The sequence below is a fragment of the Crocodylus porosus genome, unplaced genomic scaffold (assembly GCF_001723895.1).
Source record: "Crocodylus porosus isolate Cpor-Errol unplaced genomic scaffold, CroPor_comp1, whole genome shotgun sequence".
Taxonomy (NCBI): Eukaryota; Metazoa; Chordata; order Crocodylia; family Crocodylidae; genus Crocodylus; species Crocodylus porosus.
In genome coordinates, this window is record NW_017728929.1 from 8,740,372 (window position 1) to 8,764,454 (window position 24,083).

A 24,083-nucleotide genomic window follows, 5' to 3' on the forward strand; every position below is an offset into this window, starting at 1 on the left:
CTTAATAAACTTTTCTAAGATCTTCCCCAGGATAGAAGTCAGGCTAATGGGCCTGTAGTTAGCCGGATCCACTCTCCTCCCTAGTCCGACCCCCCGCCATGGCAGGAAATAATACTGGGGTCAAACGACCCCAGCAAGATGTTCATCCACCTCCTCTTAAAAACCCCCAGGGTAGGACCCAGGACCACCTCTCTTGGAAGTTGATTCCAATATGCTCATTTGGTATCAAATGAGAATCCAACTGAAAAATAAATGTCCGTTAAAGAAATTATTCTGTATATAATATATAAATGTCTGTATAATTCTATATGAGTTCTGCAAAAAATATAAATTCTGTACTATTTTTATATTACAAAAAATATTATATAATTATTATTGTTCAGGACAGGTAGCACAGAAAGTTGATTTTTGTTAAGTAGCCAGGCTTTAAAGCTGAACACCTACTCATATCAAAATGTTAAATAATATTTACTGGCTAGCTGGGCAGGGTGCCATTTTCCATCTCATCTAAAACAGGACACTTTCAGCAGCACCAGTCCTTTCTCATCTTCTCTGGGGGTATCGATTTAGTAATGGGTCACCAATAGTACACTCAATGCAATAGTCTTCAGCTTTTTCTTGGATAGTTGTCAATACAAGCTCTCACAAGATCCAATTTGCTTGTGAAAACAGAAATAGTAAATTTGCGGTATAGGAATGGCAGGCATATACAGGAATGTGAGGATTCCAAGATTTTAACCTGACACCTGGTGAAAAGGGAAAAACCAGTCTCAGTATTTACCTGTCTAAGAAGTTCACTATGTTGGGGTTCTTTAACTCTTTCATTACAAGGATCTCATTAATAATCAACTCCTTCTTGGGCTGTTTCTGTAGGTTTATCTGTTTGATAGCAACCTGAAAAAAGAAGAGGCAGCAAATTACAAATTTGAATGTCAATTAGTTACAACCTAAGTTTACTCTAATTTTTAAGTGTTAAAACTAGGTGATGAGGACAGCAGACTAGAAAGTGTCTGGGGCATCATTACAGAAAGGGATGCCACATCAAATTGTTCAGTAACTTGCTACCTGCCAGCAATATACAAACATGGGTTCGGCACTGTGGTTAAAAATGCGTAGCAGGTCAGTAAGGTAGAAAGAGAAAATTTGACAATTCTGCATCTGGCTTGCTGCCCTGAAGTGACAAATAGTGACCTAAATTACACATCAAAAAGTAATTACTGGTGCAGGCAGGAATAATTTATAGCAGGATAGGAGAAAAAAAAATAAGGTTATAACGTAAAAGAAATAGGAGGGTCTGAGGTGACAAGACCCTAGAAAGGCCTGCTTGATTTTATACCCTCAAACTTTCTCCCATTAACTACATTTCCTGTTCTCAACTCTGCTTCCATCCCAACTTACCAATGTGCAACTTACACCACGCGCATGCACTTGTAGGATAGTAAACAAAGCAGCAGAGAAATAGTCAGTGCCACAGGGTAGGAAGTGTTTAGAGGATCTACATTAAATCAATCAGACAAGCAGCCAGCAACAGACTTGGCAATGAACATTACTGCATAGTTTAGGGAAGTGACAAGACAGCATACACCTTTTTAAGAGGAGGCAATGAGATTGCTGCATATGTTTTGTTCTGAACAGACTGGTGTTTGGATAAGTTATTTTGGGAAGCAAAAGAGTGGCAAGATGTGAGGAGCAAAGGCTGAAGCTACAATTCAAGAGACTGAGCACTTGGATAGCAAGTCACTGAACTTTCAAAGCAAAGCAAAACAAGACAAGGAGCAAAGAAGTTTGGTGTGATATCAACATAATGACCATTGTTGGAAAGAAAACTCAGATTGAGAATTTGAGATGAAGGAGTTAGTAGCTATTGTATTCTTCTTGCCAAGAACACCAGTTCATCTAAAAGCTAGAAGCAGATGTCTTCATACTCAAGACAGGTAGAGGAAGAATGCCCTATTGGTCTAACATGTAGTCACCCCCAGAATTGAAACTATTTTCTAGTGACAGACAACAGCACCCTGGCACATGTTACACTTACGGTGCAATTAGGGTGTCAATCACACCATAAATAGTAACCCTGCCACACATTACAATGTTATCATGATATAAATTGGTTTTAAATGAGCCACAAAAATGTTTCACATATAATGTACATCTTTGTGGCTCATTTCTATCATGCCTTAAATTGAAGGTGTGGCATGTCCAGACTGACCTCAACACTCAGCTAAACATTAGGATCTGGTATGGGAGAGCCCTAGGATCTAGGACACAGTCACCCCCCTTTCTAAGTTCCTGGGGCACCCATGGAACCAGCAGGTCGGGAACATGGGAGCTCCTCCTTGCTTCACAGTTTCAGGTACCCCAGACCGTGGGTCCCAGCAGAGGAGTTTTTTAAAAGTGTGCCTTCATTCATGCCATTTAGATTACCCCACGTGCTCAGATCAAGACACCAGGTGTGCGGTGTCCGACTCTTCCTAGTGCCCAGAAAGCTTTAAAGAGCACTCCTTGAAGTCGGGCTCATGGTACCCTGCACCTTTAAAGAGCAGGACTGTAGCTAGGAGCCACTTATTCACATGGAAGCTGCAGCTGCATGTATCACATCACCATGCTTGGCACAGGCAGCTGGGATACCAGGAGCTCCCCACTTCCCAGTTGCATACAAAGCTTCCAAGTGCCTTGCTTTTCAGCTCAGGTACAGACTGCAAAGCAAGGCAGGAAGCCTGCCTGCACCAAAGAAGCCTTTCAGGTGCCTGATACAGGGCTCCCCACATGCTGGAAGCTGGTAGTGGCAGCCATGAGGTTGGGGTTTGAGGAATTTTGTGCCAAATCTGCAAAACTGCGCAACCTGCTACACATATCTGGCATGGCAGGTCATGCAATTTTGAAGAGAGGACAAAACAATTCCTCAAACCTCATTACCACAATGGTCTTAACATGTGTCAGCAGCCTTACCTATTCTACTGCCCCGGCAGATGTTAACTATATGATAAATGTAACCTGTTAATCATGTGATAAACTTTAAGAAACCACATGGTCAAACAACAATAAAAATGGCAAACCAGTACCAAAGATGTTCCGTGTCATGGAAATCCATGTTCTGGCCTCTCAACATTTAACGTGGAACAGCTTTGTGGCTGGCTTGCATTATGCATTAATTTAAACATGTGGCTGCAGGTGCAGTTTAATGGTCTGCAACACAGGGAGCTGAGTATTCGGGAGCTCCCGAATCCCCAGCTCTCCACATCTACCATGGATGCAATGGTCAGGCACACATTAGGATCTGAAGAACTGTCCCACATCCCAATGATCATACATCCTGCCACACCAAATGTTCAAGATCTGACATGTCAGAAGTGTGATGGTTGGGATCAAAGAAAAAATTTCTCAGATCCCATTACATGACTAAATTAACAGTTGTAAGTGACCCAAGATGATGGTATTTTCTGAAGCATGAAGAATTCTAATAAGGTAAAATAGCCACATTGAAAACCATTTCACTGCTGAAGAAAGGGAAGACAGTAAGATACCAAATGCTGGATTCATCAGAAGCAGCATATACAGGCTAGAAAAAAAAATGCAGAAATTGGATTTTGTAATAGATGGCATGAAATGCTTTAGTGTGTGATAAGTAAAGGCAAGTAGGCCTGCACAACCATGAAAAGATTATAAATTTAATCAAGATAGAGTATTTGTCTGTGATACTAGTAGAAGTAGCTGGTGATGAAGTTCCTCATCCTTGAGTCTAAAGCATCACTATTTTTCTAGGTGGGAAATGTCAAATAGGAAGGTGCTAATGGCTCTAAAGAAAAGAGATAAAACCATAATTGAGAATCTTTCACCCAGTTTCAAAAAGAACATTCAAAGTGCCAAAAACGAAGAGGCAAGACTGACAGATAAAGCAGTTCATTAAAATCTTAATTTAGAAAGCAGCCGATAATAGCTTGTTTTTAAGATGAGGAAGGCAGCATAGTAATGACAGATGTTCAAGGGAAAACATCAAAACAAATGGGACACTGAAGTTTTAACAATTTAAAAATGATGACTATGCAATCACCTCTGCCAGATGACCTGAAAGTAACCCTAAGACTGATGGATAGGAAAGGAACCTGAAAAAGGTAGTCTAATAAGAAAAAAAATCATGTGTATAGAAATTTTTTCCAAGAATATCAAGGTCACACATATCAAAATGGGCTGAAGGATAGGTCTGCAAGATGAAATGCAGAATTTCTAGTGAGAATCCAAAACTATACTGTGCACAATACTTAACATTTAAGCAGTTTTAAAAAACCACAACTCTGAAAAGCAAAGGCAGTGAAATGATGTTCAGCCGAAAGACAAAACCCTATTTTTAGCATTCATCATCTGATTGCCACAAAACAAGGCATGTACTGTTACAAATGACTATGACAAATATTCTACAGGGAGTTGGTGCCAGAGATAGGAGTCACTGGTAAGAAACCTACTAAAGTTCATTTCTGACATGTATAAAATGAAAACTTACTATACTTAGACAGATCCAAAATGACTAAATTTAAGATGGATGACCCCTCAACCCCAACAGTAATTAGATTTTGTACACAGAAAATGTGCAATTTTTTAATAATTTTCCACATACAGAACCAAATTATTGGAGGGTCATTTTAAATTTGTCACCCCACCACTGCAGTAGGGAAAGTAGTGGCAGTGGGCAGGCAACAGGAAGGCAGTAGGGAAACTGTGGGGGGTGGGGGAGTTCAAATAGCTTGAGCCCTGTTCCCCAAACACTTTGCACCCCCCTGCCCCTTGTCCCCAACTAGCATTTGCATTCCCCACCACCTCTGCCTCCCTACCCCTGGATCCACAACAGCTGCCTGATGCCCACCCCCACCCTCCCATCACCCTGTAGCCTCTGCCTGTTCCCATACCTGCTTAACCCCTGGGTCCTGATCCAGCCCAGAACAGGGAACATGTGCTTGCTCTGGGGCCCAGGTGGAGCTGCTGTCACCACAACAGTGGTTACCAGGCCAGGCTGGGGCTGGAGTAAACATGTGCTCTGTGTTTTGGGCTGGATTGGGGCCAGAGGGTAAGCAAGGGGGTGGGGGAGACAGGCCAAGCAGCAGAGACTATAGGGTAAGAGACACAACAGGGGGGGCAGATGGGGGGTGGTAGGCAGCAGCTGTAGATCCAGCCTCAACCCAGAGTTGGGGCTTTGGCTGCAGCTCCAGCCACAGTAGCCACCTTGTACTCAAATCCAAGATAAGGGGCTTTCTACCATCCCAGCCCCCTCCTATGTTAGACAGGGGAAGAAAAACTTTGTCTTGGAATTGAGTAAACAGAAAAGGAACTCCCACTATTAGAAAGCACACAGATCCTACCTCTTGTCCTGTCGCCACATCAATAGCTGTAAAAACTGTACCTGAAGCCCTGTGAAGACAAAATGTGCGACTAAGATGTCACATCTAATATGCGTATACACATGAATGGGCAGATCCCAAAGGCAGATTTTTTTTCTGTTTTGCCTGCCTAGAAGAGCAGTGGCATAAGCAAGCAGGATGCTGAGGTAAGGATAATTAATTGAATATAACAGCACGCACTAGTCATACAGGCTCACCCTCTTCCATATTTTAGAAACTACTTTTTTCACATTGAATATGTGCACATCCCTAAACCCTGTGCTATTCCCAAAGACCAGTTAAGTTGGACAATTATCTTCCACTATACTTTTGGTGAAGAATGAAATAACCCACTACAGAAATATGTTGGGAAGGGAAATAAACAGAGCAAGAATTATGTTTAGTTAAAACAACTGAGAAAATTATAGCTGAAGTCACCTTTCCACTGACCTTTTACATTGAAATGATTAATGGGAATACTAAAGCAGTTAACTCTAGACTGACAGCACCTTAACTGGGTGAGGAAGGTCTTGCATTCTTTAACCCTCAGCTTTTCACTAGCCATAACATTACAAAAATAGACAAACTTATCTCATGAGTAGGAGAAAAAGACTGACAAATTAACAGAAATAAATATATTTTGGCAACTTTACTCCAGCCAATCAAAAAATGATCTCTACCCAGGAAGACATTTTGGCATTGCAGACGTACATTAAAAGGAAGCAGTTCAGAACTTCTACCATTGTTTAATGTATACTGCATCTGGTTATTATTTATATAAATCTACAAAGACATTTCCATCCGGGTAAATAATGACTAAATGACAGCCACTGAAAGAGACTAGCACATCATCTTTAATACTGGTTCACTATAAGTTCCAAAGAAATATTGCATTGCATGTTTACAAATACTCACCCCTGGCCAATTTTTTCATATCTGGTATATTTTTTCTTGGGATCGCCTATGCTTACGATAGTGCCTAAAAAAGTTTCCACAAAAATCCTGGATCAACCAGTGCTTTAGGAAGTGTTCCTTCACTATTAGAGTGGAAGACATTCTTTCAACTTTAGTATTAAACAGTTTCAATATTAAAAACTATCATTAATAAATATACATAAATACACAATAATAAACATACAACATATAAAACCTGATAAGATGCTCATAATTAATCCAATAATTAGAAAGCCAATTGTAAAGTTTGCAACTGCCTGTCAAAATTTGGCTACAATAGTATAGTTTCACCTCTAAAGATTAAAAACCTAACAGCAAAAATGTACTAGGTTTGGTGTTACCAATGGGAATAGTCCAAATATACTGAATAACTTATCATAGCTGCAATATTATCTTTACTTTTTTATGCAACACAGTTAATTTTTGGAATTCATTCCCACAGAAGGGTGTGGAGGCAGATGACGTAACCAGGTTTAAAAAAGGACCAAATAAATTCATGGATGCTAGATCTATTAATGGCCATTGATCAGAAGGCTTGGAGTTGTTTCCTCAGGCATCTTTAACACAGTAACAGTGGATGCCAGGAAGGATACTGAACAGGGATCTCTAGAGTTCTGCTTCAATGCTCTCCCCCTACAGCATCCAGCCCTTCCAGTCAGGGACAGGATACTGAGCTAGATGGACCATTGGTGTGACCCAACATGGCATTTGCTATGTTCTGAAAATGGGAATAATGGCATCAAGACTTAGTTGTCAATATGCTGCCTAAGAGAAATGAGCCAAGAGCCAATACAGATGAAACTTTTTTTTGTGACAAACTCAGATTTTGACTAAATGCAATTGATTGATCTCTGTTAAAAGAAACTCCAGCAGGCATTACCAGTTGTAAGTAAAGGGCTCAGTAAGTCACTACAGAACCTCAATACTACAGAAGCTTTAAAAAAAAAAATAATAAAAATCACTTACGTAGTTTTTCCATAATCTCTTCATCAGACATTTTGGTCTTCTTTTTCTGCTTGTCAGCTGACCTGACAGCACTATCAACACAAGTATCATCAGCTGGTGCAGGGATGGGGTCAATTACAGATCGAGTGTAAATCTGTGGCAAGAGAAAGATCACTCACCATCAGAATCCTCTTTACGATCACTGTTTTTCAGATTCAAAACTGCCATACAGTTCTAATAACTGTTTCATTTGAAAGCATTTGGAGTGAGAAGTCAGTCAATTGTTCAGAGAATTTCTGAATTCTAATAAGAATCAACATGGTTGCAACATTACTTACTTCTGAAAGACTAAGCTGAATACCTACTGGATAGTGCAGATGCTGGAGCCAATTTACCAAGAAAAAAGACCATTTAAGTCTGATGTACTCTTTGGTTACTATAGGCAGGATTTGGCAGAAATTATGCCCAAACCATAACCACCTTTCAGGCAAAGCAAAACTACAGGGGTGGGTGAAATGAAATACGGCCTTTATTAGAGTATGCATAGAAGGGCAAGAAGGGTCTCTGGCACTCACGCAGCAGGGAGGAAATGTTAAAGTAAGAAAAAGATGGCACTTATGTTTACTTGGCAGTTTAAGTGTTTACATTCTCATATATTCTAGTAGAGGGAATACATTCCTAAGGTTAACTTGGCAATAGCCATAATTGTCAGGACTACTATATAAAACTATACAGATTATTCATAACTTTTGGGCATTGCAAAAGACTGGTTAATAAGTGACATTTTTCCTTCTGATGTGACTTGGAAGATAAGGAAATGAAGTTTGGATTCCTTTAATAGAACCCCCATAAAAACAACAGTATTGTTATGGTTCTCCTGATCCAAATGGAACCTGGAAGGTAGAACTGGAAGGGAGGCATTTTAAATAAAAGTAAAAAAATAATAAGTGTTTTACATATTTTTACACACACACACACACACACACACACACACACACACACAACTTTCTAGTCTAACAAGTAAAGTATCCCCTAGCAAATAACTTCCCCAGTTTGTTAAGGCAGGGACTGGATAGAGAGGCCAGCAATAAAGGGATTTTTTTTTTTTTATTTGAAGAGAACTGAAAATACTTACTGATTTTGTATGGTCTGGTCGTGGGGCAATAACTGGAGGGGGAGCCTCTTCATCATCATCGTCATCTTCGGCTACTGCTGTTGAGGGCTCTGAGCCTTTTGTATTTGGCTATGTATTTATAAAGGAAGGAGGCGGGGTGGGGGAGGGAGAAGAAAACAATTAACAAAATTGTAGTTTTCCCTTCCAAAGTCGTGGGTCCTAGGAGTCAAGGCATTTTTAGAATTTTCATAGTCATTTTTTTTTTTTAAATTCTGACCCCCACCTTCCCTTGACCAAGGGCTCCTAAAGGGAACCAAGTAAGAAATAGTCTAATTTGGTTTTATTATACAGCATAAAGATACAACTTAAATTTATAATTAAAATGGAGCATCCCTAAAGAGGTATACACAACAATAAGCACACTTACTGTTGGCGTTCCTGAAGGGAAACCATCTTTTTCTAAACATGAAGAAAAAGCAAAATAAATGTATGTAACTAGCCAAATAATAAAAGTAAGGTTGGTAGAGCAGCTGACCAGCATATCAATAGAAGAGATAGTTCCAGGCATTTCTCCCTTCTCATCCAAGGGAATTTACATGGTGAAAAACACGAGACAACAACTGAAGTGACTAAGTCCAGCCACAATGCAGGTAAGATGCTACAAAGATTCCCACCCCATCTAAGGTCAGCCAATACATGTCATATACTGACTTGCTGGACATCAATTAAAGTAGTGATTTCCCATTTTGTCAAATTGTGTATTGATTTTGATGTGCATGAGACAGAAGATTACAACTAAACTGACTCTGTTGTTTCATTAGCCATATTTGAAGTCACGGTGAAGGCATGACAAACTATTATTACCAAACTGTTTTCAGAATGGATTTTCTTTGGGATCTGATAAGCTAAAAACTACTGAAGACATTAGAAAAAAATGCAGTCATTTTTTTCTACAGTCTCTCCTCCTCTAAAACTTGCATTAAGAGTGAGAATCTATGTTTAACATTTGGTCCTATCAAACAGTGAAACCAGTACAAGTTACAATTTTACAGCCAAGTGACATTGGACAAGTAAAAGTGAAGATTTCCACAGCATTAAACCAATTAATTATAGCCCTATAATTTTCACTTCATAAATAAAGCTCATTACAAACTGATGATGTTACTCTGAGTTAATTATTCTGTTCCATTTGTTCTCTTCCCCACTTGGAAAAAGGAAAGGCAGAGTTCAGTGTCTGTGGATACTATTTTCAACTGTTCCTTTCCCCCCCGCATTAGAAATTAAATTCGACTCTTCAGCACTGGAGCATTCCTTAATGCTAAACAACAAACATAGAAAGATCAGAAGTAGTTCTGGGCACTCAACTGTCTGTGTGAATACACCTTGTAGGTAACTTGCATCTCACCTGGAGCAGAGAAGCTCAGATACTTCTGTTTTGCTGTGTCTTTGGAGTCATAGAATTTCAGTACATCTAGTACCGCCTGGGGGTTTTTCTTCTGTTCTAGCTTGGTGATGTTTGAGGTCTGTAGCAACCGAGCCCATTGCTCTGGCATTCCCTGAAACACATTTTTTTAAAATTAGACAAAGGAGAATGAATTCTCCTTCCTTTATTTTGTGACTTCAACTATATCAAAGGCAGTGAGGTTTCAGCCACTAGCTCAGACGTCAACATAAACCAAGTCATCAGCTGAGTGCTCAGACATTCAAGAGTTCTATCAAGTTATCTGGTCCAATGGGAGGCTGCAAGAAGAAGCCTACCTCCAACACATGCCACCTGCGGTTTGGGTACATGAAACCAGTGCTCCCCATTCGTCACAGCCTGATCATTTGTAAATAGAAAGGAACTAACAAAGTAGAAGTCATTTTATATTTTCCATGGCTATTCCATAGCCCAGGATGGGCAAAATACAGCCGTGGACCAGATCTGGCCTGCCAAATTATTTTACCCGGCCTGCAGCTGCTTCCTTGAAGGAGAATTTTATCCACCCCACGGCTGCCCTTGCTCTCAGTGCCTCTTGCCCTTGTCCCTTCTTTATGCCAGCCAGCTCCAGCAGCAGCCCCTCCCCTCCCCAGCCATCCCACCCTATCCTACCCTCCAGGCCCCAGAGTAAGTTCCAAGGCAGGTGGTGCTCAGCCCCAGGCCAGGCTTCTGCCTGGCAAGGCTGTCTGCACCCCACTCTGACCCTGAGCCCAGCGAGTCAAAGCTCAGATAAGGTTCTCCCCACTGGTGGGGGAGGGGGTACAGGAGGAAGGGGGCCAGGAGCCACAGGTTATCCAGGCTCTGCTAAGCCAGGGCCTGAAAGAGGTGTGGGCACCAGTGCTGTTGTGTTCCTACATGCTGCTTCAGGCTGTGCCACATGGGTGTAGCTGTTGCCCAGCCTGAGTCCCCAGCACTCAGTGGGGTTGGGTTGTGCCAGCTGCACCTATGTGGCCTAAAGCAATGCACAGGAACTCAGCATGGCACTGGCTCAGCTGCATGCTGGGGACTTGGGGTGGAGGAGGGGGTGCAGGGAGAAGAGGGAAACACAGCATGGCACCAGCCAGGCTGGATCTGGATAACCCACAGCTCCCACCCCTTTCTCCCTGCACCCCGAGTTCCCAGCACACAGCTAGGCCGAGCCAGTGCCATGTTGTATTCCTGTGCACCAGCTCAGGCCAAGTGGGTGCAGCTGGCATGGCTCCTGCTCAACTCAGCCATATGCCAAGGACTTGGAACAGAAAAGGGAGTGCAAGGAGCCGCACATCATCTGGGCCCAGCCAGGCGAGCGCCATGCTGTTTCCTCTCTTCTCCCTATACATTCTCCCCCATCCCAAGTCCCCAGCATGCAGCAGGATCAGGCAGGAGCCATATAAGCTACACCCACATGGCCTGAGCCAGAACAAGAGAATACAATGCAGCACTGGCCCAGATGCATGCCAAGGACTCAGGACAGGGGAGAGGGTGCAAGGAGAAGGGGGCAAACAAGGATTAGGTTCCCCTAACCTTTGTTCTCTCTGCCCAGGCAGGGGTGGGCAATTATTTGGGCCGGAAAGCCACTTAGGGGGTTTGGGTGAGCTGTTGAAAGGGGGGAAGGGAGGAGAGAGGAGGGGTGTCTCGGACCATGATAGCTCATCCAACTCCCTAAGTGGCCCTCCAGCACAAATAACTGCCCACCCCCGCCACAGCCTAAAAGTAACCTGTTTGCAGAATTCCTGTAAGTGGTTCAAACCATTAAAAGCCCAAAATACTACTAAACACTTGTACAAAAGGTACTTAACAAGCCAACCAAGGTCACTGTTCTAGACACTGTATACAAAACAAGCTACTTTTGTGATGAAAAAGAATGGAGCAACTCAAGCTTTATGCCAAAGTGACACACTGTCCTCACTGCAGCATGGAACCACATGAAGGCTTTCTGAATTCCTCTAAGCCAGATATACTTACAGTGAATTCTCCAGTAACAGCATCAAAGCCAACATGGATGGTATGTTCAAAGTCTGATGGAGGGGAGATTTCCGGCCTTTCTTTTTCTTTTTTCTTGCTTGCTAAAAAGACATTGAAAAATGACATTTAAATTTAGAAAAGAGGATCTTCAAGACCCCAGTATCCCTGTATAATGCAACAAATCCATCAAATGCTGTAGTAGGCAGGATCCCTTTATTCTGAGAATTAGACAGGAATGAATACTGCACAACTGCTTACAGCAGACAGGCTCTCTCTAAAGTACTATTTAGCCTACATACAGCACAAGAACTCAGTCTTCATTGTATTCAAATTGTTCATACCGTGGTAGAACTCAAAACCTGATTCAGGGTTCCATGATGTCAAGCACTGCAGTCACATATGGCAGGGGCGTCCACAGAACTCTTCACAGGACAGAAAATTTGGCAGTAGTGACAATTAACACTGCCACCATGCATGTCCCATAGGAGCCAGTTGGCTCATGCCTGTCCTGCAGGGGCCAGACCGCATCCACCAGCCAAATCCACCCCACAGGGGAACCTGGCATAGCTCATCTGGCCTGCAAAAAGTCCCTCCTCTTAGTCCCAGAAGTACTCCTTTCAGCAAGGGGTTTTGCCATTTCAGAACCAGAAATATACCAAATTATATTCTAAAAAATGAACATCTAAACCATTTATTAATTTGATTTCAAAAAACGTTTTTGTCCTGGTTTACAAGTTTGTGTAGTGGACAAAGGTGATTGTATATAATACCTTAAAATGAAGTCTTACTCTTGTATATTGTGGAGAGGGTGGGTATAGGTTTGTGGGGAAGGGTGTGGGTGTATGGGGGATGAGTGTGTGGGGTGGAGCATGTGGGTGCATATTGGATATGTGGGGTGTGGGTGGGTAAGGGGTTTGTGGTGGGATGTGGGGGGGAGGGTGGCTAGGGTGTGTGAGGGAGTGTGAGTGTGGGGGCTCTGCATATATGGCAGTGTGGGGGGCTTGCATGTGTATGGCAAAGTGTGCGTGTGGGCCTCACCCTACAAACTCACACACAGCCCCTCCCCCCCCCCAAACACACACATAGCCCTGGGGTACTGGCACAGCCCCGTGCTCCAGAGTCCAGCAATGCAGCCAGGAGCCACATGGTGCTGGAGCAGGAAAGCATCGCAAACTGTTATGTCTTTGAAGAAAAATGCAGTCTAGGTTGGGCTAGTTCTGCTACTGGAAGGCCTCAGATACTGGCCCTACTTGCCTGCTGCTGCTACTTTTGCCTGTCCCCTCTACTGGGATCCTTTCTTGGTCTTGGCAAAGTGGATAATGCCCTGCTCCCCCCTTCCCTCACTGGAGACAGGAAGCAGTAATACAGCATGAAGAAGGCTGAAAACACATTACAAAATAGCCAGAGTGTGGTCACTAAAATGACTGATAGCACTGTGATTCTGATAGCCACTTGCATTCATGTTAGCAGAGGAGAACCTAAACAGAACGGCACACAGTACTTCATTTATTGTAATAAATGTACTGAACACACTGTGTTTTCTAAATGCCTTTTCAATTGATTATCAATTTGTAAATTTTCAAAATATAAAACTTCTCTCAGGCACTCTCAAGCACTGTGCATATCAAGGGACCTTTCAGACAACCCACCAGCATACCAAATTTTCTTTGATTTCTCCTTAAGCTGTTTTAGGACCAAAAGCCACTTCAAATTTCAGCTCAGGAAAAAAAGTTACAATCAAGCAGCACTTTCTTAACTTTAACTGTTACATGACTACAGGTATGCTAAACTGAAGACTACAGCTATTAATCATATTACATGAGCGGATCCTTAATAAAAAAAATATACATTATTTGTAAGGTTTTAACTCTTAATAAATAAATAAATAAAAAGAAGCCATCTTTTTTTTTCCTAGTTACCTGTTTTTCTGCATTTCCAATTGTAAAACTCCTCACACTAGCAGGAAAGGTAGGCCAAGGAGTTAAAGACAATACTTAGAAATTAAAAGGCATGTGGATTGCTCCCAGCTTAACAATGCACTGGAAAAACTTTGCTGTTATAAACAGGATATCTTTAATATGGCTGCATAGGTCTGACAGCCAAAAAGTACATGGACTGGCAAATGTTCTTACAAAAATGAGGAAACTTGCTTATCTTTTTTTTACTCAAAGGTACTCAGAGAACCCACTCCTTGCCCAACCCTTTATGGCTGCTTATGGAAAAGCAGAAAGTAAGTTACATTCCTCTAGAAGACAACTGGCCTGAAACATCTGATGACTTCGAGGGAACATAACTTAAGTGCTCAAATCCCCAGGCATGTGCTGCACAAATAAACCCTTCCAATAAAACACACATCTTATTAGTACACTGGGCAATGATTCTAAAAACCATTTCTCTGCCCACAGGAATAGCAGATCAGAGAAACGCTTTAAACAAATGCAGGCTGCAAAACTCAGCCAAGAGGCAGGGTCAGTGAGTCATAACTTGGCAGCAGGTACTTGAAGTTCCATTAACAAGGCCACTGTGAAAGGCTGCACTATTTTTGAACCTCTGGCTATATCTGTATCACAGTTCTGCATTTCAACAGGAATCCCTTTAATAAGGGGATAATGAAGTTTTAAAGCATAAATAGACAAGATACTGTCCCTTGCTCCTCAAGCTGGCAGGAACCCAGAGCATTGTAAGAAGTAGGGTACCTTTTCCTCGACTTCTGGGCAGGTGGGAATACCTCATACCAGTTTCCAGCGACAAGGACAGAACCCTGCTCCAAATAGAGCTTAAAACAAGGGATCTTTCAAAGAGTTGCTGAGGGGGAGCAAAACAAAGAGAAATGTAAGACGGTTTTGTTTTGTTTTTTTTTAACTTTTCGGTCAGGAAAAGCATAATTACTAGACATGCCTGAAGTTTAAACAACAGCTCTAATCCTCCCCAAACTCAGAATTTCTCTCTGCTAGTACACATCACCCAATGCTTTCTGCAAGGAATTACAGTGAAAAAGTTAAGAATGCTGCTTGAAACTCCAGGTTAGCCTGCATCAAACTGACACACCTAGAAGCAAGCATGTACAGGTAGCCAGGCAGTATTAACACAGGCCTTTCATCACAGGAACTGGATGCTGCAAGGAAACCTGCTATGCTCACTGAACCTCAGCTATGCCTATGCACTGTGAAATCAAGCCCCTGACTGACTGTTCCGAGAAAATGCATTTTGTGGATGTTTCCAGCTCTCAACCTGCATTCTGCAGAACCTTCATTTGACAGCTTGACCCCAGGACCAACATTTCTGCTTTAAGAGCAATACTTTAAAGTCACCTAATATCCATTTGAGGACTTGATTTGATTTTAGAAGTGTGGTCAAGAAAATACATATTGATTAAAGGGACGGATGACAAGAGGCTTCAGAAGGCAATGGAACCAAGTGTGGTAAAAAAGAAACTCCAGTCCCTGGGTCATTTGGCCTAAAGATTCCCACTACAGCTTCCTTATTTGGACTTCTATCTTAAAAAAAAAAATGTTATGGGGTGTAGGTTGTAGCTGTGTTGGTCTATATTGTCACTGAGTGGCTTTCTTGAATGCATACCAGCATCTGGCTTCTTTACTATTCATTCCATCCAGGTAGAGCACACACCAAATGCAGATGCTTCCTCAATCTGACAAAGGCTGTTTGTGCCCAAAAGCTTGCAAAGAAGAATTTTTTCCAACTGAGCTGGTCTAATGAAAGGTCTCGTATTTACCCAAAGGACCTTGTCTGTCTTAAAAAATGTTACGTTTTTAGGAGACAGAATTCAAGAACGCAGAAGACTGGAGTAGATAGGGATAGTGGGGAGTAGGGAAGGAGGTTGGGTGGGACCAGGATGTTGTTGGAGGATGAAACAACAGCAGATGGAGAACTGGGTATAAGAACAGTTATGGGGCTTGAACTAGGGGAAGAACAGAGAGCAAAATGCTGGGACCAGTCATGGACAATGGGATCTGTCAGTCCCATGTTTTCCCCTCATGTTTAAAGCTGCTGCCCACCCCCACCATCCAGGCAGCAAGAGTGCAAAGAAAGCTTCTCTAATATTAATCATCCCTTTTCCCAGGGCAACTGCTGAGAATCATACTGGTATGTATGCTGCAAAAGAATGGAAGGAACGAAGAAAAACTCCCGACCCCAGGAAGGACGAAGACACTCCCTCTGAGTATGATTTGGGATCCAAGTCCCTGCCCACCTCAGGGTCCATACCCTCCAGGCATAAGCCAAGAATTATATGCTTTGCTCTAAATAAAAGCAGGAAATGCTAGCCCAAAGGCAAAGTTTCGTTTAAGCATTTCTGGGTTACCCAAACATGGAAAACATGGGGAAAAGCTAACGTTTCTATAAAGTGACCAGGAGTGAAATTAAAATGTGGTTTTTAAATTGGCAACTCAAGTGGATTCAACTCAGATGCAACTAACACATAATCTATTGTTTCTGACTGCCAGAAAGTGACTAGCCATTTTACCTACTCTTTCCATTTTATGGCCCACTTTGCAGCCATAAGGACCCACAAACATTTTTATTAATATCTGTATCATTTTTATTGGAAATCTTGTCATTGTGATAATCAAATAAGGTTTTTTTGGAGTTCTCCAAATAGCAAAGTATCTGAGGAACTCAATTTACAGAAAACCCCCCACAACCTCAATGCATTTCATCTTCTCATACAGAAAATCTTTTCACTTTTCGTTTTTTTTTTTGTCTTTTGGAAGGGGGGCATGTCTACACACAATGTTGAACAACTTTAACTAAAGGTGCATTTTTTACTTGAAATTAAATTGATGTGAACTCCTCTATATACACACTTACATTAGCTTAAACACATTACCTTAGCATTCGTTATCTTGCATCAGTAAGTGTGCAAGCACAAGTTAAACAAACAAACCAGATCTAAGCAGAAAAGCATTAGCACAAAGAGACATAGTCTACTTTAGCAAATAATGAATTCTAAACAAATTTTAGACAACCACTGCAACTTTCATCAAGGCTTCATGCAGGTGCCACAATGTACTTCTATTTTCCTGATAATTTCAACAGTGCAGTTATACACACAGACAACACAGAAATATTGAACATGAGTGGTAGCATCGTATAATATATACTTTTAATGATTGTACATTTTCATACTTGAGCTCAGTTTTTATGGTTCACTGGTAACTCCCACAGAAACCAGCAGGGATTGGCCACTAAATGCAACTCCAGCTGCTCACAGATTACAGAAGATCCTGTGCTTACCCCTCATATTAAAAGATACTTAAACCCAATTTTACTTTTCAACTGGTGCCCACAAACCAATTTAAATATCAGGTCTTGTCCTCCCAAGGTCAATTCCATTCTGTTAAACTTGTAAGTGCTCTTACAATGACACTTGCAAGAGCCAGATTGGCAGGTCGGGTTTACAAGGAGCATCCCATCTGTTGAGAGGATGAAAGGAGCTGTTATTTATTGCACTGCACTCTTCAACTATTTAATACTACACCTCAGAGCCTAGCAGTGTGCTGCCACTGACTTCATCATAGTAGTTAAATATAGATTTTTACAGCAAAGACAGATCAAGCCAGGAGCTGAAGTAGACTGAAGGGACTTGTCATAACACAAAAAGATCAGCTCTCTGTGAAGCTCATCTCACTGGGAATGACTTATAATTACTACCCCACCCTACTCCCCAATTCACCACATAAGATGTGTATACACTCAATGGCCAAGAAGGACCCATCCAGTCCTTTATTTCTGTATCTCCTTCTCCACAGTCCCCTACACAGCCATTGAGTAGCTTTGGGATCCATTTCTTCCAAACCAATATGGAAGTTTAGAGCTTCTAAGTCTCCATCACCTTAAGTCAACAGGAGAGAATTATCCCTGAATTTTTCCTTAGACTTACTTAACATCTTAAGACTTGCTCATTCTGAAAAAAAAAAAAAAAGTTATTCTAGATTCCAAAAGGAAAATTAAATTTTCTTCTACAAACAAGTCCTTAGAGACAAGAAACATGCCTGCAATCCATTGTAGAGAGAGATTTCAGCAGAATACTGAAAGCCATCTTATGAATATGAATGAGCCTGGCCTCTATGGTTCTCAGGAGGAGAGCATAGTCACATTGACAGCTGAAGGGACAGACAGCTGGATGAAAAGAAAGACTCCCTTGGTGGGTGGGTGGGTGCGGGGGGGGGGAAGGTTTGGTGTGGTAAATAAATCACTGGAGAAACAAAAGTCCCCGCCAAACAAGGTGGTGAAGCCTGTGTCAGCATAACTGGCTCAACATAAACAGGAGATTTTAAGGAAGAAATATAGTGGATGGACGAATAGTAACGATATAATTGGCTTCTAAGCAATGCCCTTCATCCCCAAACACCAATCACATTTATGCACACCCACTTAAAAGACCTATTTTTTTGTTTAAATATTTGTTCCTCTAGAGACAATACCTAAATTAACAGAATTTCAAAAATAGTCTTTGCAGATAGAATTTCCAAAGAGAGAGACACCATATAAAAAAGAAAAATCATTAAATTCTAAGGGTTTCGGCAGTATGGCAAAAGGAGACCCAAGTGTATTTGTTTAAGAATAATTTTTAAATCACAAAACAATTGCTAAGGATGTGAAATGCAGAAAAATTCAAATTGGAGCAAAAATTGTATCCCAGACTTAACCTTATCAGATGCTCAGACAATCCTACAAGGACAAATTTCTTAAACTGGATTTATATGGAAAAGGGAACAATCAGTTCATTTTCATTCATTTGCCCTTACAAAACCCAAGCAAACCCCAAGCTCAGGACCCCACTACACTGGACAAACAGTGAGAAGAGACAGGAGGGGGCAGGCAGGGCAGGGAAAAAAGTGGGGTGTAATACTACAAAAACCAGGAATAAACTAAGAGAAGAGCATAAATTTAAAAGGATTTTCCCGAATGATGAAAGGAGGTAAGAGAATGTTATTTTAGCAGTTTTCCCCAGGTACCTATTTAGCTCGCCTTTTCCCCCTCCTAAAACTCCACATGCCGCAAACAGCACAGAAAAATCTCTTCTTCACTCCAAATCAAGTGCATTTGATATTAATCACTCGCCCTCGCACAGACGTTGGCAACTTAAAGCTCACAGGGAATCAGTAGCATGCAGCTCAGTCTGGCACCTTCTATCCAGTCTGCCTATGCCATGCCATCAGTTCCCCTTGCAGCAGCCCACCTCACCTTATCCTGTAGGGCATGTGATGCTCACCATCACTGCTGAAATCACTCCTCCCCACTGCCACCAGGGATGGGAATGGGCAACATGTGGCAGAGGTGATGGCAGCTCTGATGGGCAGTGTGGGGGCTGCAGTCTGGTTGCAACAAGCAGGTCCACTCTGAAAGGCTGATGACTCCTGCCCTGGCAGAATCACCCATACTTGGAAAGACTAGAATATGAAATCTGAAGTTTATGGATTTCCAGGTTATGGATTTGTTTTGAATCTTGGGAATACTGCCACAACAGCATATCTACTGCCTGTGGAAAAACATTTTTGTCTACTTGGGAACATCTTACCTTTTTCAGTGCCAGAGAAGATGGAGATGATTTTGTTTCTTGGTTTTCTTTCTTCTGGTACAGAGGGCAAGGGTTTCAAGCTGTGGTTGGTAGACAGTTGGTCTTTGCCCCCAGAACTGAAGATGGTACTGCTCATCCGAACCGGAGGGGCTGGTGGTTTGTCTTCCAGTTCTCCGTTATCAGACATGGTTCCTAGTGGCTAGACAAAGAGCTGAAATAGAGAAAGAGGGCAAGTGTGTAACAGCTAGTAAAAATAAGGGAAACCCAAATGCACAATTCCTTCCAAAACTGCCAGAAAGGCTTAACTGCAAAATGAAGAGAAGGCTTTTCCTAATAGATCCTGCATTTGACTGGGTTAAGTTAACAACTTTCCTTTAAACCCCCAAGTCTTTTCTCGCCCCCCCCCCCTTTTTTTTTTTTAAATAAATGCCTTTGAAAACTCCCCTTCTTTGGGGAAGGAGGGGGGTCATACTTTGGTCTTGCAAAAGGCCAAACACAGTGGCAAAGACCTGGCCTAAGTTATAACAGCAGATCTGCATCAGTTAAGGTTGTAACAAGACATGCCCTCTCACTGACTTAGTTATGCTGGCAAAATCCCAAAGCAAATACTGCTACACTAAGAAAGTAGTTTTGTTGACAAAGTATGTTATTCAGGAAGGTACAGCTATCCTAGCAAAAAAGCCCCTTCTGTTGGGAAATGCTGCATGAACACAGGAGGGACCTAGTGATAGAAGAACCATGTCAGCACAGCTATAGTGGTAAAGGCTCTACAGTGTTGTTGTTGTTTTTTTATTAATACTACTATTTTTATTAACGTTCCTGCTACCCATTTCACCAACTAGAACTGGATTACTGTTAAACATTCTGAGCAAACAAGCCACAAGGGAAGGCTGAAAAGTAAAACCTAATCAATACTCCAAACTGAACCCCCCACCCCCCCCCAAAAAAAAAATCACAAAAAAGTAAGACTTTTACATTAGTTCTAGCAACAATTTGTTGAAATAAACACTTCACATACTGAGCCCTAAAAGATATACCATCCCTTGTTCACTGGAAAGATAATAGCTGAAAGAAGCCTGCCAGAAAAACCTACCCAATTCTTGTGTTGGATAAATACAATAGGATTCAAACCCTAACAGTCTTTCAGTTACCTAAAGAATGTGTTTGGGAGATGATTGCTGCTTATTACTTAATGCACAAAAATAATAAGTAGCAAGTTGACCCAGTTGGTTCTGCTATCGGTAAACATTTTACTTCTGTTTTTTTCTGGCTACAGAATGAATCTATAAAGTGGGTCTTGGCATCTTACAGAAATGCTTTAAGATTCACAAATGGAAGATGTTAAAACCAACAAACAAGAACTGCAAAGTAGCTATGATCCCTGAAGCATTCAGACTGAAAAACAGATCAATGCCCCCCCACGGTGAGGGAGGGGGGAGTTTGGAGCCTCAACTCGTGGGAGGGGGGAGGCAGCTCCCACCACTGCTTGCAACCTGGGAAGGAATGGGGGGAGGGGGAAGGGCACATGCCCCCCCCCCAGATCTGGGCAGGGCAGGGTGGACTGCAGCCAGGGCTACTGGGGCTCTTCTTGGCAGGGGCTGGGCTCAGAGCACCTGCCAGCAGGACTGGGAGGATGCTGCATCCACCCTAAATTTCACCACTGCTTCATTCCCAGCACTGCTGCTGTAAGCCACCCAACGCAGCCCCAGCTCTTCCCAGCACATGGGTGGAGGTGGGGTATTGAGCCATAGCTGTGCAGGGCAGCTGGTGGCGGCAGCACTGGGAGCAGAATGGTGGCAAAATCTGGGGTGGATACAGCATCCTCCCAGTGCCACTGGCACCTGCTCTGAGCCCAGCACCTGCTGAGAAGAACTGCACAAAGTCCTGGCTTCAGCCCACCCTGCCCAGCACAGACCTGGGGGGCATACACCCCCCAGGGTGCAAGCAGCGGCAGGAGCCACCTCTCACCCATGAGCCATGGCTCCGGACCCCTCCCCCACTCACCCCACCTTGTCTGTCCCTACCCCTGTCCCCTCCCTCACTGCAGGGAACATTGATCTGCCCCTCCCCTCCCCTCCCCTTCCACCATACCAGACTTAGTTACACAAGGAACGGTAAAACATGATATGACCTGGCTGCAGGTGGTGGTGTTGCACAGTGGAGGGGCTGGCTGGGGCACAAGAGTGCATGAAGTGCAGAGCTGCATGGCTAGGCAGCTGGCAGGGTCTGGCCCCCTGCTGCCTGGGCAGACTTGGCAAGATTCATGCCCCACCAGCATTCACACGTTTCACCACAGCTACTAACTCCACCATAAGATAGCACTATCAGGGACAACACTATTTTACAATGGAGTTAGTTAATTTACCACACCCTGATCCCAGTGCTCATGTACACGGTGACACTTTACGGAGCTAACTGGTCAACTCCACAGTAAAGCACATGTGTGGATACACCCAGTAAGTGTTAAGTTAAACATGTGACACCATAAGTCCTTCACTGTGAAATCTCTTTGGAGACTGGTCTTTTGCTGCATCCTAAATCAGCATGTACTTGGCAGAGGAGCTGCAAACCAGCAGACTGATGAGGCCTGCCTGCTTTTCACCAAGTACTGTACATTGCCAATTTCTCACTACCAAAGCAGACTAGTGGCCTCAATTTAAGTAACACAAGAATGTACTGTTTTATATCTTCTCATTTAAAACAAATTACACTGACTGGTACCAAAAACATCCAAGAACAGTTTCTCTGCGAACTCCTCACAGAAGGAGACTACATTATACAAGGCTCTGGAAGTTCAGCTGGTAGCTGGGTAGTTGGTGATTGCCCCTATCCACTTAGAGATTAATGGCAGATAAGCTATTAGTGCTGTACAGCAGGACTGTCCAGCTTCAGAGCAGCCAGGGGGATGCAAACTGCCTAGGTCCCTTCTCTTGCCACCAGTGTCACTCCCCAGCCCCCAGCCCAACCTCTGCAGCACCTCTCTCAGCGGCAAGGGGGTTGCAGGCTCTCCCCTCCCCAGCTCCCGAGTCTCAGGTCTCACAGCTGCACCACCCCACCTTGCCCCGAGGGGTGAGAACAGTAAATGGAAGCTGGAGAAGGGAGGGGGAACCTGCAGACTCCAGCTGCAGCAGTTTCTGTAGTGGGGATGAAAGCAGGGATGCTGGGGGCCATAAATTAACCTCTTATGAGCTGCATCCATCCCACAGGCCACCAGATGGAGAGCCCCGCTATACCACATATATATAAACAAACCCATCTTCAGATCCAGGGCCTAGTGAAGGAGGAAGAGAGATAACAGCAATATTTGAGAAAAACTATAGATATAAAGGAACAATAAGGGAATGTGGTCAGCTGATCTGTGGCTTCGTATCTAGGTACAGCTGTGGTGACAGGGACAAGTGCAATGTTGTGACCATATATACAAAATGAAGGATTCTAACCTAGAAAACAGTAGCTCTGAAAAGAACTGAGGTCTGGGGGATAACAGGCTGACTGACAGTTTCCAGGAAGGCTCCTTGGATATATGAGCAGGTCAATAGGGAGAAGAATAAATATATTACCTCTGTATTTGGCACTGGTATGACAACCACTGGATTACAATCTCCAGTTACTGAAAAACTGGAGAGGTTTCAGAAAAAGTTATACAAGAATGATTAGATGATTGGAAACTGGTCTCATACGGGGAGCTCAATTTATTTATCAAAAGGGGCAGGGGAAGAGGGGACTTGATTACAGTAGCAAGGACCTAAAGAGAGAACACATGTCTAGCAATGAACAAAATTCAGTGGCTAGAAGCTGAAAGTAGGTAAAATTCACACTAGAAATAAAGCCCAGACTTTTACTAGTGAGAGTAACTGTTAGAACTACTTAGTGAGAGTTGTGGTAGGGTCAGTACTATTAAAAATTTTAAATCAGGATTGGACATTCTGCCAAAAGAGAAGCTCTAGTTCAAATAAGAATTAATTCAGGCCTATATTATACAAATCAGGTTAGGTGACTGCACGTGCCCCTACTGGCCTTATAAATCTATGAAGCACAGAAAATATGTTTATGTCTTTTGTGCAAAGAAGTTGGACTGAACTACTGCTTGTTCAAATTTTAATTCCCTTTTAATTCCATTCTTGAAAATTAAAGGAAAGCAGCATAACAGAATTGTAGTAGCGAAGCAAAATTTCTTTATCTAGAAAAAGTGGCAAGAAGGACAAGTACTAACTGCTTTTTTCTTTTGTACTTACCTTTTTAAAATAAATCTGATACAAGAGTTTTAACATGGCTGTTTCGGTCAAAGGCCTCTTGTTGGTACTCCTTGATATTATCTCTACGCTATGCTCTAGCTGAACAAATTGCCCTGCACTTTGTTCTTGCCCAGTGTGGATTAGCTGTTCATGGCATGCATCTCATTGCCCAAGTCATGTTGAAAAGTTCAGTTATAAACACTGGGGAAATAAACTGGCAATTTCACCGTAAAATGTTATTAATTAATTCAATTTAGCTAGTAAAGTACTTAGAATTTTTTTAGTATTTCAAGTTTTTTCTAAAACAATCCTGGTGTAGAGTAATAATTCTCAGGATTGAGTTGCCTAAGCAGCCCCCAGACAACTTACATCCAACTCGTATTTTACACTGTATTAAATTGTTTGGCCTAGAGCTACTGGTTCCTTGTTGGGTTTTTATTCACCCCACCCCAGATGTCAAAAGAGCTTATTGGGTTAGGGATGCAAAGTGCTGAGAAATCCC

General features: G+C 42.4%; 1 protein-coding gene across 2 annotated transcripts in view; it reads right to left on the bottom strand.

Moving 5' to 3' along the window:
* The window catches only part of PAK2 (p21 (RAC1) activated kinase 2), a 67,124-nt gene that overhangs the window by 13,031 nt on the left and 30,010 nt on the right, over nt 1–24,083 (bottom strand). For both annotated transcript variants that reach the window (XM_019542979.1, XM_019542978.1), the window contains exons 2-10: nt 19,347–19,557; nt 11,807–11,907; nt 9,788–9,938; nt 8,810–8,841; nt 8,404–8,511; nt 7,290–7,422; nt 6,285–6,348; nt 5,352–5,400; nt 782–894 (exon numbers count right to left, since the gene is read on the bottom strand). In XM_019542979.1, coding sequence (XP_019398524.1) covers nt 782–894; nt 5,352–5,400; nt 6,285–6,348; nt 7,290–7,422; nt 8,404–8,511; nt 8,810–8,841; nt 9,788–9,938; nt 11,807–11,907; nt 19,347–19,533 — 938 coding nt within the window. In that variant the 5' untranslated portion in view covers nt 19,534–19,557. The remainder of the gene's footprint in view (nt 1–781; nt 895–5,351; nt 5,401–6,284; nt 6,349–7,289; nt 7,423–8,403; nt 8,512–8,809; nt 8,842–9,787; nt 9,939–11,806; nt 11,908–19,346; nt 19,558–24,083) is intronic.